This window comes from Beta vulgaris, chromosome 6, assembly GCF_026745355.1.
Source record: "Beta vulgaris subsp. vulgaris cultivar EL10 chromosome 6, EL10.2, whole genome shotgun sequence".
Classification (NCBI taxonomy): Eukaryota; Viridiplantae; Streptophyta; class Magnoliopsida; order Caryophyllales; family Amaranthaceae; genus Beta; species Beta vulgaris.
The window spans coordinates 8,916,778-8,935,848 of record NC_079207.1 but is presented as its reverse complement, the minus strand read 5'-3'; the positions used below and the strand labels follow the sequence as shown (position 1 = coordinate 8,935,848).

Here is a 19,071-nt window from a genome sequence, read left to right as displayed (position 1 = left end):
GAACCGACTCGCGACTTGCGGTCGAGGCTGGTGGGCCTGACAACTTCGTAGGCTTCGGGGCGTTGCTTCGTTTCGTTGGCTTCGAAGCTTGACGGGAGGCGTTGAGGCCGGTGGGCCGACGAAGGATAACGGCGAGAGTAGAAGATGAGAGGTTGACTGTTGAATAGAGATGAGAGAGAGGTTGACAGAGGTTGAGAGAGATGACGGACTGTTGAAGAGAGATGAGGGAGAGGTTGAGAGAGATGAGAGGAGAAGAGGGAGAATGGCGTGTGGGAGAGAAAGGCAAGAAACAAAAAAAACCCTAACTCGTGTCTTTTATATCTTTTTTTTATTATATTGCTGCAGTTCCTTTTAAAAACCGCAACAATATTTAAAATATTATTTTTTTAATATTATTTTAATATATTGCTGCGGTTTTTGCTAAAAACCGCAGCAATATGTCTCGGTCAAGTAGTCAAACTTTTTCAAAATAAAATCGTTGAAACCATATTGCTGCGGTTTTCTATTGAAACCGCAGCAATATGTTTTTTTTATATTTTTTCTTTTCTTTTTACGTGATATATTGCTGCGTATGGGTAAAACCGCAGCAATATCACCGCAGCAAATAACATTTATTCTACTAGTGGGTATTGGATGGGAATGAAAATTCAAGAAGGAAAGTAGACACTTTAGGATAAATTAACATTACCATGGTAATGGACAATGATATTTTTCACAAATTTACACACAAATTCATTCCCATTACCACCATTTATGACCAACTACCAAACGAGCCGTTAGAGTAATTTCGTTTAACAAGATTGATCAGTTTTGTGTTTTAGCAATACTAGTCGAGATGTGGGATCATTCAAACAACAATGTATTGTAGTTTATCGTTGGAATACTTTGTAACTAGAAAGCAATATTGCTTGAAAAGCTGATGTACCAAGTCATTTAAAAGCAACAGTGGAGGGGAGGAGGAGCGGTGCTACGACGATGCAGGGGAGGGGGAGAGGTGGGACGTTGGCCTGAGGTGGAAGGGAGGGGTGGGGGTGGGTTGGGATGGAGTGGAGGGGTGAGGGGATGGGTTGGGATATGAAGGGGAGGGGAGGGTGGGTTAGGGGTTAGATTATGATTAGAGTTAGGGAGTTAGGGCATGTTCTCTTCGGTATAAAACAGCTGGACTGAACTGAACTGATCTGAACTGAATTGAACTGAAGTGAAATGAATAGTGATATGTGAGAGTAAAAGTATTGTCAAGAGCTGAACTGATCTGAACTGATCTGAACTGAACTAAACTAAACTAGACTGAACTGAAAATAAGCTGGGGAGAACAGGCCCTTAGAGTTAGATTAGGGTTTAGGGTTTAATAATGGCAAAATGGTAAATAAAGCCAGCGACAAGTTAACGTCTGTTAGAAAAATGACATTTGGTGAACATTTTCGGAAACTCAGGGGTATATGGTGAATATCTGAAACATAGAACGTATATAGTGAATTTTGTGATTTGTCGGAGGTATTTGGTGAAAAAAACGTAGAATCAAAATTGAGAAAGCATTTGCAATTATTGGAAAAATTAAATCATCCCCAAATTCTATACAGAGAATTGGATGTTAGATAGAATTCCTTTGATTTCAATTACTATTATCGGTCCAAACTCCTATAATCCTCGAACATGTTGATAGATAAACAATCCGTGCATCAATTCTACATCGAAATGTATAGTTTGCAAGGTACAACTAACTAAAGGTGCTTATCGATCGAATCGAGCCCGGACTCTTGTTACCTTGGCTTGTGTCTGTTTAAGTTATTCGAATTCAAGTTGATATCGAAATTTGACGAACATAGATGTGACCGAGCCGAACTTTCACCAAGCGTTAACCGAGCCGTTATCGAACTGGTTAGGAATAAGCTTGACCTATTATCATCTTTAGTTTACTTGTCTTCTTTATATTTTTTTAAAAAATATTTTTTAATTTTTGAGTTTATTCTTTGGCAATGAAACTATTATTAACTTATTATTGTATAATATTGAGAATATTTGTATTTCTTTTTTAAATAATTTTTATTTTTTTTGACAATAAAACTATTAATTAAACAGTTTTTTCACCAGATACCCCCACGGCCCGTTTGGTAGTCGTTAATAAATTGCGGTAATGGGAATGAATTTTAAGTGTAATTTTATTAGGGAAGCACCCTTAAAATCTCCATGGGGAGGCATTTTTTCTCCATGGACAAGCAATTTCACCCCTAAACTTGTGTTTTTGTCTCCAAGGGGAAGCAATTTTCATTACCACTCATTACCACCTACAAAGTGGTATTGGATGGGAATGAAAATTCAAGAAGGAAAGTGGACACTTTAGGATAAATTAGCATTACCATGGTAATGGACAATGATATTTTTCACAAATTTACACACAAATTCATTCCCATTACCACCATTTATAACCAACTACCAAACGGGCCGCCAATGTTTTCAAAATTAACCAGGTACCCATAATTTCTTGGTTATACATCGACATTCCCTAATGACTAACGACGGTTAACAGTGTTCGTCTTAAACCTCATTAAACGCTAATTAGGCCTAATTAACCTTACCAACCTAACATCTAACTTCTAACACTAACCCCACTACCACTCAACCACCACTCCCTTCCCCACCCTACTTCACCCCACCCCTACAACCCCAACCAGAGCCTAACCATCCTCCCTCCCCCACCCCTGCAGCCTCGCCAGCCCCACTCCCCCATCCCACCCCCGCCCCCATACCCCTTCGATTTTCGCAACAACTCCCACCAAACCTTGTTCGAAAATTCACCAAGAGATCTTGGTTTTTTCAGCGAGGAGCAGCCTGAATTTCAGGCTGAAATGTTCGAAAATGGAAGGGGGGGTTGGAGCATCACAAATTTCAGGTTGGGGGCGGGGGGAGGTGGTGCGGTGCGAAAATGGAAGGGGTGGTGCTGTGGCGGGCATAGTAATGGGGGGAGGGGGCAGTTTTGATATTGAAGGGGGGGGGGTGGCGCAATGGTGGAGGAGGGGTGGAGGATCTGGGTTTGGGTTGGAGAAGGCGCGGGGGTAGGGGCTGCGTTGGTGGTGGGAGGGTGGGGGAAGGGGGTTAGGGTTAGGTTTATGGTTTAGGGTTAGGTTTAGGTAAGGGTTAGGTTTAGAGTTAGGATTAGTGGTTAATTAGGATTTAAAAAAGAAAATTAGGGTAAGTGACTAACGTCGGTTAACGTCGTTAGACATTAAGGGATTTTGGTGTATTAATATTAAACTTTAAGGGTAACATGTGAATTTTGAAAATATGATGGATACTTGGTGAATTTTTTGAAAACTCGGGCATTTGGGTGTATTATTATTAAAATTCAATTGTGTAATATCAAGAATAAATATATATATGTATTAATGCATAATACATTATTTTCATTTATATAAAGATAATCGAGTTTGTTCACGAATTTTTCGACTTAAGCTTATCGTAATTCAGCTCAACTCATAGGCGGCTAAGGCCATGTGCAGGGTGAGCAACTGCACAGAGCCCCCAAAATATAAGGGGCCCAATTCTATTAGTTGTCCTCTTAAAGGGGAAAAAAAACCTAACGATAATTACAAACTATTCATTTCCAATTTTATAGAGTGTAATAATGTTGGATGCAAATTTTAAAATTTTTTTGTTTGGTGTTTTTTCTCCTCCTGTTCTCCAAAAAAGATGATAAATGACCCTCCCATCTCTTCATATTCACCAAAAAAAATTAATTTTATATTTTAATTTAGCACAGGGCCCCTAATTTTATGAGACGGTCCTGGCCCTCAACTCATTAAGGTCTCGAGTCGGACTCGAACGGCTCACAAATAGGTCATACTCATTATCGCTCCTAAGTACTACTATAAGAGTGTTTATTTTTTCTCTTGTTTAAAATTTTTATCATCATACATACAATTTATATGAAACCCTTAATAAGCTAGCAAACTGACAGGAATTAAGTAATTTTTTGTGCACCCCAAAGTATATGGTAATCCCAGGTATAATTGAAATTCTAAGAATAGATGAATGAAAAGGACAAACTAAAACGACATATCAACATATTGAAATATATTCCTGTGCTCCCCAAGAATATATCTCTATCAGTATAATACCTTAACATACCAAAATTTATCCACCATATAATTAACCCAATATATGTTCGATGTTTGTTAAGCTGAACATGAATGCAGAGAGCCTTCATCATGCCTAAACATCCGATCCACCCATATAATTAACCCAATATGTCCGAATTATGTTAGCCTGACTATATATATGAATTTGGATGCTTTCAATTTTCATCATGCTTGAATGAACTCTTTTTAAGTTTTTCGTTCATTATCAATTTATCATTATAAATTTAGCACTAAAATATCTTATAATTAATTTGCACTTACTAATATATTATCTATACGATCCCCACTATTTTAAAAACTGACACTTTTAACCATTAGCCACCTAAACAAAGTAAAAAGGAGAAGTAATTCTTAAAAATTTCCTCAGCGTAATTCTCGTATTTTCTGATAATTTAGCTGTATTAATTGCTAACTATATTAATATTACATTCTTTTAGAAATATATATACTTCTTCTTCTTTTTTAGTTGTATTATTTGACATTTGGGTACCGTTCATCAATCAACATTAACAAGCATTATTTTACCATTAATATAATATAATATAAAAAAAATCATAATCAAGTTAGATCTTGTTAAATTCGTTTCATTAGGGAAAATTTCATCAACTTTTTATTATTTATATTTGTATATATTTAAATATATTAATGTTCAAAAAAACATATTGAAATACGTACAAAAATAAATGATACGACTAAACAACAAAGGAAGTATATTAGAATAGAACAGCAATGCTCAAGTGCTTTTAGGTATGAAGACCATAAGAGAAATTCACCTTCTCGGCCTCTCAACCTATGCCGACAATGTATACAAATTACAAACCTAAAACATGCATGTTCTACATGCTTATAAAATCATACTTATATTATTAATATCTTAGAAATAACAGTTGATGTTCATTATTATGCTAAGGAACCAAGAGACTTTAATTTGTTTAGATTATATGAAGTGGTGGTGGTGGGCATGCATATCTTTGGCCATTTGGGGACGGGTTAGATGAATTAAATTATCGGAAACCAAAGATGGCCAAAGGATGTCACAAAGGTAGAAAGATTATTGACAACTTTCTCCTTATGCATAAAAGTCAATAGGCCCTGAATTTTCACTCCTTGATGGCTGATGCTGAGAAAGAGATTTGTGTCCTAGATTTACAATCATTGCCTCTTTTTTTTTTCTCTTTTGTGATACCCTTTTGCTTTATTTATAGTATAATATGTTTATATTTCTCTCCTTAATTAGGGTCCATCCTAAATGGTTAGTTTGGATGTTAACTGTTAAGAGCTAGGTTGTAAATGGTTTTAGTAAGAAGTATATATATATATATATATGTGTGTGTGTTTGTGATGATTTCAAAAAGTTATTAATTATATATATACATATAGTTTTTTTTAAAAGAGAAATTTCATATATTAATTAAAGGTGTAACGAGTGACGACAACTACAATATGTATCAAAGAAAAAAAAAACAAATCAATCTCGTATTCGATGAAACTACAATGAATTAACCAGATTGACCAAGGTAGTGCATGTGCCTTGTATTTGCTGAATCTTGCAGTTATTAGCGAAATCATTGTTATGACTGAATTTTTTGACAGGATGACACTGACGCAACGACGTGATGACTCGATGACGTGATGCCATTTGACATGATGACAAGGTAAATGTGACCCGAAGACATAGTGAAGGACGCGAGATTAGCTAAATAAGGAAGGAGTGTAATGAGCCATAAATTCAGTCGTTGAAGAGCACAAATCAGGACGTTGGAGCGTAAGCGTAGAGGATCTCCCATGATTGAAGCACAAAGTTAATGTAATAATTAGTGAATTCATTTTTGTATTCGTTGGACAAGAGCCAAGAGAAAAAAAGGGCATAGAAAAGGGAGAGAGAGATCATTCACGAGTTTTTTACGCAACATTATTGGAAGAACACTAGAGAGAACTTAGCACTCTTGTAACGACAGTTAGTCACTAAGAAAGATAGTGAACTATATTAGTTTGGTGGATCTCCAACCACCCGCGGTTTTTTACCCACCTTCATTGGGGTTTTCCGCGTCACCATTTTTGTGTGTTCATCCCCTTTGATCCCCTTTGCATTTCCTTTGTCGCGTTGTCTGTAACATAATCTGGTTAACTCGTACCAAAACTTTAATTTCGTCGTAAGTGATAAATTTTAGCATAAACAATCATCTATCATTTTGACATAGTTTAGAGAATAACATTTTTGAACTAACAATGTTGATCACGTCCGATCTTGATAGTCTTGAACTTCAACAAATAAGAACAATTTCTCATATCTACAAACAAACAAAGGAACACACACATATATATACATACACCCTTTTACTAATTTACCATGTAAAATTTACCCTTTCTAAATAGTTACATTTTTTCACATTTTTTTGAGTGGACATTTTATCTCATATATATAGTCACTCTATATAATCTATAATTACTCCCTTTATATATATATATATATATATATATATATATATATATATATATATATATCTACTATTTTCTAGCTTAGTGACCTTTTCTTTTTCCATATAGTCACTTTTTAAATTTATATATATAGTCACTCTGTCACATATTAACTGCAACTCACTATTGTTTGTAAAGTGTTAGGAAGTAGATAACAAAGTGGAATATGAGTTTCTTTTAATTAGAATTAATTTTATAGAAGATAGTTCAATTGTTTCGGTACTTTAATTAGGGTGGGCATGTATTGTGGTATTATATATTTCCTCCGTTTTTCTTTATTGCAACAATTGAGTTTTCAATGCACAACTTTAACTACGAATATCTCTAAGTACATTTTGGTAAAAAAATATAAAAATTTGATATTATGAAAGTATATATTGAGACTAATCTAACAAGACCCCTACAGAACTATATTTTTCTTTACGTAAAAATCACAACAGATTGTGAAAAAGTAATGCATAATAATGCAGAAATTGAATTGTTACAATAAAAAAAGAATATATAAAGTATTATTTATTATTTATTGTTTTTTCATTAGTTTGTACGGTATATTTTTAGACCGAAAAAGAATTGGACTAATGCCTAAAATAGAAATGTTGCTATTATGATATGAGTGAAAATAAAAAGATACTCTGATCAATAGGGATATGGATTAGAGTGAGTAGTAATTACTCCTTACACCTACATATATTGTCTGTAAAGAGAAAATTAGACGACCCACAAGATGAGTTTTAATTTGCACCAGTTATAGTGTGAGGTGGAAAACTGTATGTTTTATGCAATAAAAATAGTTGTCCTTGATTTTGAGAACTGTGTATTAGTGATATGGGATTGGGAAGTGGGAAAACACATTGGACGACATTCCCTTACTCTTTTTAGACCAAACCTCTGTGGAGTTTCAGCTTAATTCGTTCATGGCATTTTAAAGACATTCTTTTTTAGCTCAAGCCTCTATGATTGAATTGTCGCTGTCTCATTCTATAGTTTTTAGTGAGCTCAATAGGAACAATATGTAACACATGGTGTACGTACATTAAGAGTATATTGTCCGATATTGAATTGACTCAAAAAGTATTCACATACAAAAATAACTGATTATGCTATAAATATATAGAGTGTTGGCTAAGATCGTCTTAGTCAAGCAAAACACTGATTAGACGGTTTAACCAAACTCTCTCGCTTATCCACAATACGAACTCCAATCTCTAAAGACACATCTTTATCTTCAGAAACTAGTTCCGATTCAACTTTGATTTAGCGAGGGAAAAAGCTAAGAACAAATCGTTGTTTGGGGGGGGGGGGGGTTGAGAAAATTGGTGACAGCAGCGAATTATGTTGTCGATAGAGAAAGTGCACATTATTATCATCGTCAATTGAAGAGAGAATTGGTGAGGGGATGAGCCAGCCATGAAATTTGGGTTAATCACTTGAGAGGAAGAAACAAGGAGATTTAGAGTAAGGAAGGAGGAAGATGGAGGAAAATTAGGAGAGAAAGGAAGGAGATGAAGATTAGGGAAAATGAAGAATTGAAAATATTTAAGGTCAAGAGAAAAGATGAAGTAAGATGGATTTTCATAGACTAATAAGTAAAATATTCCATAAAAATGATAAATATATGCCTTAAACCAATAGATATATAACTTACTGATATAAAAGCCCCTAAAACTGATATAAAAGTGTCATAATTAAAACTCGTCTCAACCAAGACACTTTACTATAAATTTGGTCTTTCTTGAGCTGAATTGCTGAAGTTAGAATTGACTGTAACTAACATTTTATTTAAATATAATTATGTTCCTTGGTAATAATCCATTATTTGTTCAATCACGGAACATTATTTTTGCTCAAAGTGTTGCCTGGTTTTCTCCTGGCCATGGATAGATTAAGACGGTTTACTATTAGTAAGGCGAATCTTATAAAAGAATCTATTTTCAGTTCTCTTTTGAATTACTCATATATATCCAATGAATTTGATTTCGCATTGGAAACTATTCTAGGAGAAGTTCGAATCCGTTTCGTTCGGATATTGATCGGTCTTGGTTTGACATGGTTTACGCGTTATTGGTTCCCGGAAGAGTTAATATTCCCATTAGCTAAACCCTTTCTTACCCTGCCTTTGGACTCGTATTTTGTTCGTACACAATCAACGGAGGCCTTCTCGACATATGTAGCAACGTCTTCAATAGCATGCTCTTACTTCGTCTTTCCTTTTGTAAGTCACCAAATTTGGTGCTTTTTGATCCCCAGTTGCTATGGGGAACAAAGGACGAAATACAATAGATTTTTCCATTTAAGTGGTTTTTGCTTCTTCTTGTTCCTGTTCTTAACTCTTTCCCGGGTAGTTCCCAATGTTTGGCACTTTCCATACTTCGTGGGTGCAACATCAACAAATTCGCTCATGATCAAATTACAACCTAAGATCTATGACTATATTATGTTAACTGTTCGTATTTCGTTCATTCCATCGGTATGCTCCCAGTTACCTGTAATTGTGTTCTGTGTAAGTTCTATTGACTATCAATCTAAGAATAATATCAAACAATAATAGAATATCAAATAATAAATCAAGAAAGAACACACCAGAACTTTTACGTGGAAACCCAAGAACTGGGAGAAAAACCACGAATCTGCACTAGGAATCGATGAATATTCAATAAAGATTACAAAAGCACTCAAGAACTCTCTCTACAGCTTTTTCTCTCTCAAATATGTGTTTAGAGATGATGAATATAATAATTATAATTAGGGAACCTATTTATACCCTCATTAAACGAAAGAAAACCCGAAAAAACGTAACCCCGCAGCTCGACATTCTGCGGGCGCAGGGTCCTCACCTGCGGGCGGACATAACACTGATGAAACTCGTCAGTTTCGTCAGTTCTTTGTAAAACCGTCATAACTTTCTCGTTTCTCACCGGAATTGGACATATGACCTATCATTGGAAAGCTCTCAGAACAAGCTATCAACACTTTGAATCACCTCAAAATCATTTATAGATTAAAGATATGTCCATTCAAAGTTAGCCTTATGTCCCAAATGACGTTTTCCTTCTACGCAACCTCATCTCCACACCCATACACCTCCATGAGCTTCATATACTACCATATAACAATCTCCCACTTGGAGATAGGTGTAAGTGAAGAAAACTTCATACCTTCATCATCCTCTCATTCATCTCAACTCCTACACACAACTCCCACTGCAAAAGCAATCTCTAGTCGTGTCCAAACCATGACATACATCAAGCATCCCATGACAACATCTATTCCTCTACACCAAGGAAAATAACATTGAAGTTTGCACCAACTCCAATACAAAAGATATCAAAGTCTACACCGACTTTAATTCTTAATAACTAACCTCCAAAATTGCACCATACTCCATGAACCTACACACCCTCCTACCCCGGAGGTCGGATCACCTTAGAGACAAGCACAACCAAATGAAGATCCCTTCCTCTACAACTAAGAAGATAACCACTTCCTCTCCAACCAAAGAAGCACATTGAAGTCTCATCAAACTTCAATAAAACCAATTACCACCTAAGCCAAAGAAGCTTCTCATTGTTCTAAAAGCAAACTCACATTGCTCCCACTCGAACAATACACCCTTTGTTCCACTTAGGATTTCCGGCACAACATGCTTGTGTGCCGTCCTTCACCTTGTGCGCTTACCGGTCAATTTGCCACCGGGATACCGCTTCACCACGGTTCTCATCCCTTGCCCACTATCGATAGTTTTCCGACCAAACGACACCTTACATGAAGTTCTCATCCCAATCCCGGCCCCTTCACTGTGCTCCCATGGTGTAAAGTGTTCCAGTCCTTGTCCCACGAGCTATGATCATTGCTCCCTTGACAATCTTCCAAGAACCACCATCAAACACAACCTTGTAACCCGATGTAGCAAGTTGGGCTACGATATCAAGTTTTCTTCAACCTTGGGATAAACTTGACATTCTTCAACTCCAACGAGCCACCATGAGTGAGTTTCACACTCACATCACCTTTCCCCATGACTTCCACTGCCTTGCCATCCGCAAGTAGACCTTTTCAAGTTTTCCGGTTTGAAATTCCGAAACACTCCTTGCATGGTGAGAATGATGAGAAGAACCCGAATCCAAGACCCATGATCCGAGCACCCAACCAACTCTTCCTGATCATCCATGCTTACCATCAAAGCATCAGAATCGTACTCGAAATCAAGTTAGTTGATGCTCTTCTTCATCATCACTTTCTTGAACCTTCTTCTTCCCTTTCCCATTCACTTTCTTAGGACAATCTCTCTTTAAATGTCCTTCATTACCACACCCCACAAGTAACACTAGCCTGCCTTTTGACTTACTCCGGTCCCCCTTTGACTCCGATTTTCCCTGAAAGTTCCTCCTTTTTCCCTCCCTCTACCTTCTGCACTGTATGCTCCAGATGATTCTCCACTCTCCTTCCTTCGAATGCTCTCACTCAAAATCAGATCACGGACAACATCATAAACCAATTTCTCTTTACCAGAGGAATTACTAACAGCAGTTACAACAGTTTCCCAAGCAGTAGGTAAAGAGGACAACAAAATTAGGGCTTTCACTTCATCCTCAAAGACAATATTAACCGAAGATAACTGACTTATTAATGAATTAAATTCATTAATATGTTCAGCAGCAGAACTACCATTATTCATCTCTAAATCAAACAAACAGCGCATCAGATATACCTTATTCATAGCCGAGGGCTTCTCATACATATCTGACATGCTTTGATAATCCGCCGTTGTTTTGATATCCTTGACATTGAACGCCACAGTCCGAGCCAATGTCAAACGCACCACCGCTAGTGCCTGCCTATCCAGTACTTCCACTTAGCCTCTTCAATTCAGCAGGCTTTTCAGACAAAGGTTGATACAGATTTTTCTGATATAAGATGTCTTCATTTGCATCTTCCAATATCCAAAATCTTCCATCAAACTTCTCAATTCTAATATTTGAATCCTCCATTGTTAATTATTCTAGATCTAGACAATAATCAAACCTAGCTCTTGATGATACCACTTGTAAGTTCTATTGACTATCAATCTAAGAATAATATCAAACAATAATAGAATATCAAATAATAAAGCAGGAAAGAACACACCAGAACTTTTACGTGGAAACCCAAGAACTGGGAGAAAAACCACGAATCTGCACTAGGAATCGATGAATATTCAAGAAAGATTACAAAAGCACTCAAGAACTCTCTCTACAGCTTTTTCTATCTCAAATATGTGTTTAGAGATGATGAATATAATAATTATAATTAGGGCACCTATTTATACCCTCATTAAACGAAAGAAAACCCGGAAAAACGTAACCCCGCAGCTCGACATCCTGCGGGCGCAGGGTCCTCACCCGCGGGCGGACATAACACTGATGAAACTCGTCAGTTTCGTCAGTTCTTTGTAAAACCATCATAACTTTCTCGTTTCTCACCGAAATTGGACATATGACCTATCATTGGAAAGCTCTCAGAACAAGCTATCAACTTCACTTTGAATCACCTCAAAATCATTTATAGATTAAAAGATATGTCCATTCAAAGTTAGCCTTATGTCCCAAATGACGTTTTCCTTCTACGCAACCTCATCTCCACACCCATACACCTCCATGAGCTTCATATACTACCATATACCCAACAATCCATTTGACATAACCGAGGGGTCTTTCTGTGGAAACCTTCACGAACAATCGTCGTTTTTTGATGGTTTTTCCCCTTCTCACAGCTGCTCTTTCCACACCTCCGGATATCTGAAATATAGTATTATAAAGAAATCTCTATGTACGAAGTAGACAAGATTAAAATCCCGTATATTACAGATTAATTAACGCATTGACCAAGACAAATTACATAGAAGGTTATTTACCCATGCACATAATTGGAGTTACCAACAAAATGATAATTTTACACAATTCCATTTAGCTAGAATACAAATTCCGTTTTTTTTTTTTATTTCATCATACGCCACCCGAAATTATATTTTACTCATTGCTCAATAATTTGGATAGCTTTTGAAAAAAAAACAAACGAAACAATTTCATGAGTAAAAAAAACAAACGAAACACTTACATGAGTAAATGAGTAAATTCCGATTTTTTTTTAATTTCATTATAGAGCTTGTTCTTTTCGGCATAGAACAACTGAACCGAACATAACTGAAATGAACAGTGATATGTGAGACTAAAAGTATTTTTCAAAGCTAAGTTAAACTAAACTGAAAATAAATTAAGGAGAACAGGCTTGAACTTAAAATTACACAAAAACATAATAACCTTGTTACTTTATGTAGAAAAACATTCTAAACAAAAGTCAAAAGAACTACACAGAATCTTTTATCATAGTGTATGTTAATATGTTATGCATGTTTATATAATATATAATGTTTGATTATATAAAACTCATTTCCTTATAGTCCATCAAAAAGGGTTGAAAAAAATAAAAAAAGAGTGAGCATATATTATATGAATAGTGAAAGTGCATCTAAAAAATCTTACTCAAGTATTGCTACTTTGCTAGTATAGAAGTTCCATATGCTTTGTTATCTTCTATTCGTCGCTTATGCTCGTCAACTCTCAGGTAGGGCACTGTTATCACCTGTAAAATATTTCAACGCTCCCACTATATTTCTACTTTTTCCTGTTCCTCAAAAAGAATAAAAATAAAAATAAAAATAAAAATAAAAAGAGGTGGTAGCTCAGTCGAGTACCGGCCACCTTGAATTCTAGGACATTGTCCAGAGTTCGAATCCTCATCCTAATAATATATTGGACATTTAATTTTGGACTATTTAGTCTTGTACCCAACCTCTGGACCGGTGTGTCCTGCAGGTTAGTAGCCTAGCAGAAGTTGGTCTTCAAACCAATTATTTTTTCTAATAAAAAAAATAAAAATAAAATAAAAAGGGAAAGTGGCAACTAGCTAAGCTAGCTGCTCTTTTGTTCTGATGGTAACCTATCAAATCTGCAACCCCATTTTTTTTTGTCCTCTCAACATTTTCTATATACTTTTAAAGTTTATCCTACACTTTTATAGATCTAAAATAATTTTCTAAAAAAAATAATAAAATCATTCTTGAGCAGAAAAAACAATAAAAACCTACCTAGCTAAGCTTATCTTTTCCATTTTCTACATTCTTCTCCAACAAAAAAAGATATAGAGAGAGAAAGAATATATCGAAAGAAAATTTTGGTGCTTTTAAATTTGATATCTCAAATTATGTTGAACCAAGGTTTAATGGAGGATCATCACCAATTTGGAATATCAAACTCTCAAATGGGGTTTTATCTAAACTCTACAAATTTGACTAACTTTTCACCACTTGTTAATAGCAATAATCAACACCATCAATCTAATGATCTTAAACCTTTCAATAGTTTATTACCTTCTTCCTTTGCTTTAGATCATGTTACTTCTACTCTTACTCAAGCCCTCCTTTCTTCCACTACTCCAAAGCTTAGAGAAGAAGATTACATTTCCTCATCATCTTACAACAACTTCCCTCCACTTTTCTCCCTTCAAAAACCAACTCCAAATTATAACCTATGGTAAGAAGTTGTATATGGATTATTGCTGCTCTCCTCGAGCGGAGGGTCTCCTAATGTTCTTTTGTCTTGTCTTTGAAAAAAAGTTGTACATGGATCATGTATTATATTGTATAATTATTTCAATAGGTTTCAAGTGCGTATACAGAGATAAATTCTTACATGGTATCAAAGCCAGTAATCTTTAACGAACCTTTTGCGATGTGCGTGTGATGTGTTTTGCTTGTATTTACTTTCTTAGTTATTGATTTTGTTGAATCTTTCATTTTTAGGTCATGGGGTGAAGGGAAGGAATTCCAATTAGGAGGAAGCAAAAGAAGTTGTAATAATGGAGATCATCAAGATCCACTTCTTGGAGTATCTACCATGAAAATGAAGAAGATTAAAGCAAGAAGAAAGGTGAGAGAACCAAGATTTTGCTTCAAAACCATGAGTGATGTAGATGTCTTGGATGATGGTTATAAATGGAGGAAATATGGCCAAAAAGTGGTTAAGAACACTCTTCACCCTAGGTAATATATACTTATTATCTAAATCTTCACTAATTAATTTTGTACATCTTCATTTCCTTTCTTTCTCATATAATTAATTAGTACTAATTACTATGATAATTACAAGTGCATAATTGATAATAATATGTGGAGTACTATATTATGTACTTAGAATAGTTTTTAAGAGCATGCATGCATGGCAATGAAATGATCTCACTCTCTTTATTTACCTCTCATTATTATTATTAGTGTTTGAAGAACTATGAAAAAAAATGAGATCTCGTAGAATTTGTAAATGATTAATTATACACTCATAATCGTAGATGAATTACGAGATAATTGATGTAAGTAGGAAAAAGGATTTAATCATGGATTTATGAAGATATGATGAATATTATCATTATTATTGTTCATTGATAGATCCAAAAACATAATGTAGAGTAACAATTAAACAATGATTCCTCCTCATTAAGCCAAAAAAATAGTAGTGAGGCAACCTTTTGCAGAGGGGTAAAAGTAATAAAGAGTGGACCTCAGCTAATCATGCTACATTTTAAGCCATGAAACAAAAAGGTAAACATAATATATGATCAGATCAATAATGCATTTTATGATTTAAAAGAATCATGAGAATATTTAGTAATCCTTATTCTACTACTATATATACATCCTTTTTATTCTACTCTTTGATATAAAACATCTGAACTAAAATGAATAGTGATATGCAAGAGTAAAAGTATTGTCCAGAGCTGAACTAAACTGAATCGAATTGAGCTTAATTGAAAATAAATTGGGAATAACAGACCCTAAGCCGTTATAACTAAATAGAGACAATACAATCAAATTTGCCTATGTAAAGTTTAGCTGCTTCATGATGAATTTCTATACTCTATAGCTTTGTGTTTATATGGTGCTCATTAATTGAAGGATTATTTCTACACTAATGTAGTTTACAGGTCTGAATTGGAGTGATTTTTTTTTTTGTCTAATCTAAGAAAATGCTGAGAAATTTGTTGGTTATTGTATTGGAGATTACGCCTAATAATTTATACAAATATATTAAAAGGCATTCCCATCAAAGGAACGGTGCCACGTGGCACTCTTCGTGTGTGCCTCATGTTTATGATCTCATTAAAAATAATTTGTAGCTACTATAGGAATTGAACCCATGATCTTTGACATGAAAGGTGAGGGTTTAACCACCAATCCATCACAACCTTAATGTTTAATATTTCAAAGTAAAACATAATAAAAACCTATAAGTATATATAACAATAAAAAAACATACACAATTTTTTTTCCTTTTGTTCTCTAATACTTTTATTCAGGAAATAACATTATTGAAAAAGTAAGAAAAGCTAATAAATTCAATTATAGAATTTATGAATAATAATATATTTAGTAATTGTAACTGTTTCGAGACATCGTCCGGGCCAAAATACTAATTTTGACCCTATAACATGTATAATGTTTTCCCCCCATTTGTCTCAAAATAGTTATAGTCTATTAATTCCCTTTTTTTAATTCTAAGGTGAAAAAAGTCGCAAAGGACATTAATGTAAATAAAATTTGTCCCCCGCACAATACTTTAGCTGACATCTACATAATTATGTTATTATAAATATTGGATATTCTATTGGTGTTTCACTTCTATATACTCTAAGTTCGATCGATCTCGAAAGATATTTTTTCTTTTTGAAGTAACATATTACTCGACATTACATACTTTCTTCGTTTTAAATTAAATGAACACACCATTTTATGTCGTCCCAAAATAAATGAAATGTTACCTTATTTGGTATTCACTTCTTTTTATTTTTCTCCTCATCACATGAGTCCCTCTTTTTCTTTCTATCTATCTCTCTGCTCTCCTAAATCCCCCTGCCAAAACCCTACGTTTCATTTAAAACAGAACGGAGGAAGTATAATATGTTTTAAAAGACTGCTATTGATTCATATACTATAGTCCGATATAGAAGTAGCTAGCTAGACAACTTTTTCCTTCTTCATGAATCATGATAGATACTAATCCAAGCATATATACTATGGAAGAAGGATAAGCAACATCTTGCACACATTATTTATATATCTAGCTAACATTTCAAGATTATATATAATATATGATCAAAGTTAAATTATTAGCTCATTCGTCCTTTAGTATGCATGAGTACTGTATATATATGTATATTGACACATGAAAAAAAAAAGTTAGCACTCACTCTAATCCACATTTAATTCAGTGCAAGTGCAACCATTATTAATTTTCATCATGAAACTTTCACATCTATGACAAAAAAGAAAGGGCAGAAAAAAGTGCTAGTTAGTGCATCTAAGGGATCAGATGTAATGATATGAGATGAGCTATAATTAATTATTTCAAACCTAATCGACTAAACTTCTTACCAAACTTGAATCTTTCCATGCTTTAGTTTGAGTGAAAAGTTAGTTAGATTGAAGATTTCACAGCTTCTTATTCTCTTGAGTTGATCTTATGTTTGTGACCTAAAATTAATCAAAAACACGTTTTCTTTTAATATACTTCATCTGTTTCGTTTTAAATGCAGCAAAGGGGTATTATATGTGAGATATAAAATATTCATTTGTTGCATTTAAAACGAAATTGAGGAAGTATACTGAGTATATATAGAATGACGTTGATTTGTTTTTCTTAATTTGATATTGTGCTTAGCTTTGCTAGTAAACAAAACATTATTTTGATTAGTATAGCATACTTACTTGGTTTCACTTGATGTTCTTATTTGCTTAAATTATACAGTTTTCAATGCATGCTTTTCTATGAGTAGGTATTAGTGAATATTTTCTATGACCATTATATAATATTCCAAAAGGGAACATTAATTACAATGAAACCAAAAGAGTATGTTAAGAGTAATAACATGTTTTTTAAACATTGTTCTCATAATGGTGATGATCATATTGACTATACACCCCCTCAGCCTTTGGTGCTTCTTTCTTTCTTTTATTCTTGTAGTAATATCAAAGTAGTGTTAATCATTGTTCTTATAATGGTCGCAATATCTGAATGTTTAAGGTGTTAATAAGAGTAACATAAGCACGTTGAAATTCAACTTACCAATTACAGTAATGTTATACTTCCTTTGTTTCTTTTAAGTGCAACACTACTTCGACTTTTACAATATTCACACTTCCTTTTAACCAGTTTTTTTAACTAATATACAAAAAAAAAACAAAATTGATCTTGTATAATGTTGTTGGATTTATTTCAATGAATATTTTCATAATATCAACTTTTTATAACTTTTACATACATTATTAAAGATATTAATGGTCAATGTTATGCATTGGCAACCAATAAAAGTCAAACTGTTACACTTATCTAGAAACAGAGGTTAGTATTATTTTGTAACAGTATAACATAATTGAGACACTATTTAACGATGTAAAGAATATATATTAATGAATGTGCATTAAGTTTATGGAAATCCTCTAGTTAACTTTCAAGCTAAGCTAATGTAATTTTAAAAATATACACATATATGTTGCAGGAGTTATTACCGGTGCACTCAAGACAACTGCCGAGTGAAAAAAAGAGTTGAACGATTAGCTGAAGATCCAAGGATGGTAATCACAACTTATGAAGGTAGACACATTCATTCTCCTTCTAATGATCTCGATGAATCACAAGGCGGTCTACCTCAACTTAATAATTTCTTCTGGTGATTAGTTTATACATGATCAATATAATTATTTGACGACCTTTGTGGTATTAGTTTATAGTTTATTAGCTTCACTCACTAATCATCGACGTGTTCTCAAGTACTGAGCTGGTGCTGTTTTAATTTGCCATGCCAAATCCAAAATCCATGTAGTATTAGTACGTAGTGTACTTTCAAGCATATAGTTGTGTTTTATATGTAAATGTCTAGCTAGTACGTAAATTTGGTCTTTTTTGCATGTTTTTGTATGGGAATAATCGAAAAGTACTTGTAAAATTTTATTATTACTGTAGTTTCTCGTTTTAAGTGAAGTTGTTAGAACAGCTAAATGCTGTCTTTTCTGTTCTTTTTACTTTTTAGCCTTGACAATTCATAAGTTGTTGAAAAGCTTGAGATACATACAGTATATATGAGAAGTTAGATACATGGAAATGGCACATCAGCGAAACTGCGCAAGGATTAACCATGCATACAGACAGTAAATTTGCGTTACATGGAAAATAAAAAAGCAGTTTGTTTTTCTGGAAGAGTACTGTTTTATGTTCGCATAGTTGCATCATTTGCACAAGGTGAAGAGAGACGTAGGACATTATCTCTCAATCATATAGCTACTTAATTACTTTGAGATCGTATGCAGATTTCTTTGCAATTTTTAGGGAAAGAAAACTGTTTGAAATAATGTTTGATTGTTATTAGGGTTCTG

At 34.2% G+C, this 19,071-nt stretch overlaps 2 protein-coding genes across 2 annotated transcripts in view; both read left to right on the top strand.

The window, feature by feature from the left end:
* Positions 1-9,589, top strand: part of LOC125498897 (uncharacterized tatC-like protein ymf16) — a 29,698-nt gene extending 20,109 nt beyond the window's left edge. Inside the window, exons 2-3 of the mRNA XM_057395658.1 lie at positions 8,496-9,114; positions 9,569-9,589. Of these exons, the coding sequence (XP_057251641.1) occupies positions 8,496-9,114; positions 9,569-9,589 (640 nt within the window). The remainder of the gene's footprint in view (positions 1-8,495; positions 9,115-9,568) is intronic.
* Positions 9,590-13,673: 4,084 nt separating this feature from the next.
* LOC104895497 (probable WRKY transcription factor 13) lies at positions 13,674-18,674 on the top strand. The gene is made up of 3 exons (XM_010682026.4): positions 13,674-14,182; positions 14,452-14,691; positions 18,198-18,674. Exons 1-3 carry the CDS (start codon positions 13,854-13,856, stop codon positions 18,370-18,372), a joined length of 744 nt encoding a protein of 247 aa, XP_010680328.1. The 5' UTR covers positions 13,674-13,853; the 3' UTR covers positions 18,373-18,674.
* The last annotated feature ends 397 nt before the right edge of the window (positions 18,675-19,071 follow it).

Coding starts and splice junctions, on each gene's coding strand:
- LOC104895497 (XM_010682026.4), top strand. CDS start 13,854: ATGTTGAACCAAGGTTTAATGGAGGATCATCACCAATTTGGAATATCA. Junction 14,183..14,451: donor ACTCCAAATTATAACCTATG/GTAAGAAGTTGT, acceptor TTTCATTTTTAG/GTCATGGGGTGAAGGGAAGG. Junction 14,692..18,197: donor AAGAACACTCTTCACCCTAG/GTAATATATACT, acceptor TATATGTTGCAG/GAGTTATTACCGGTGCACTC.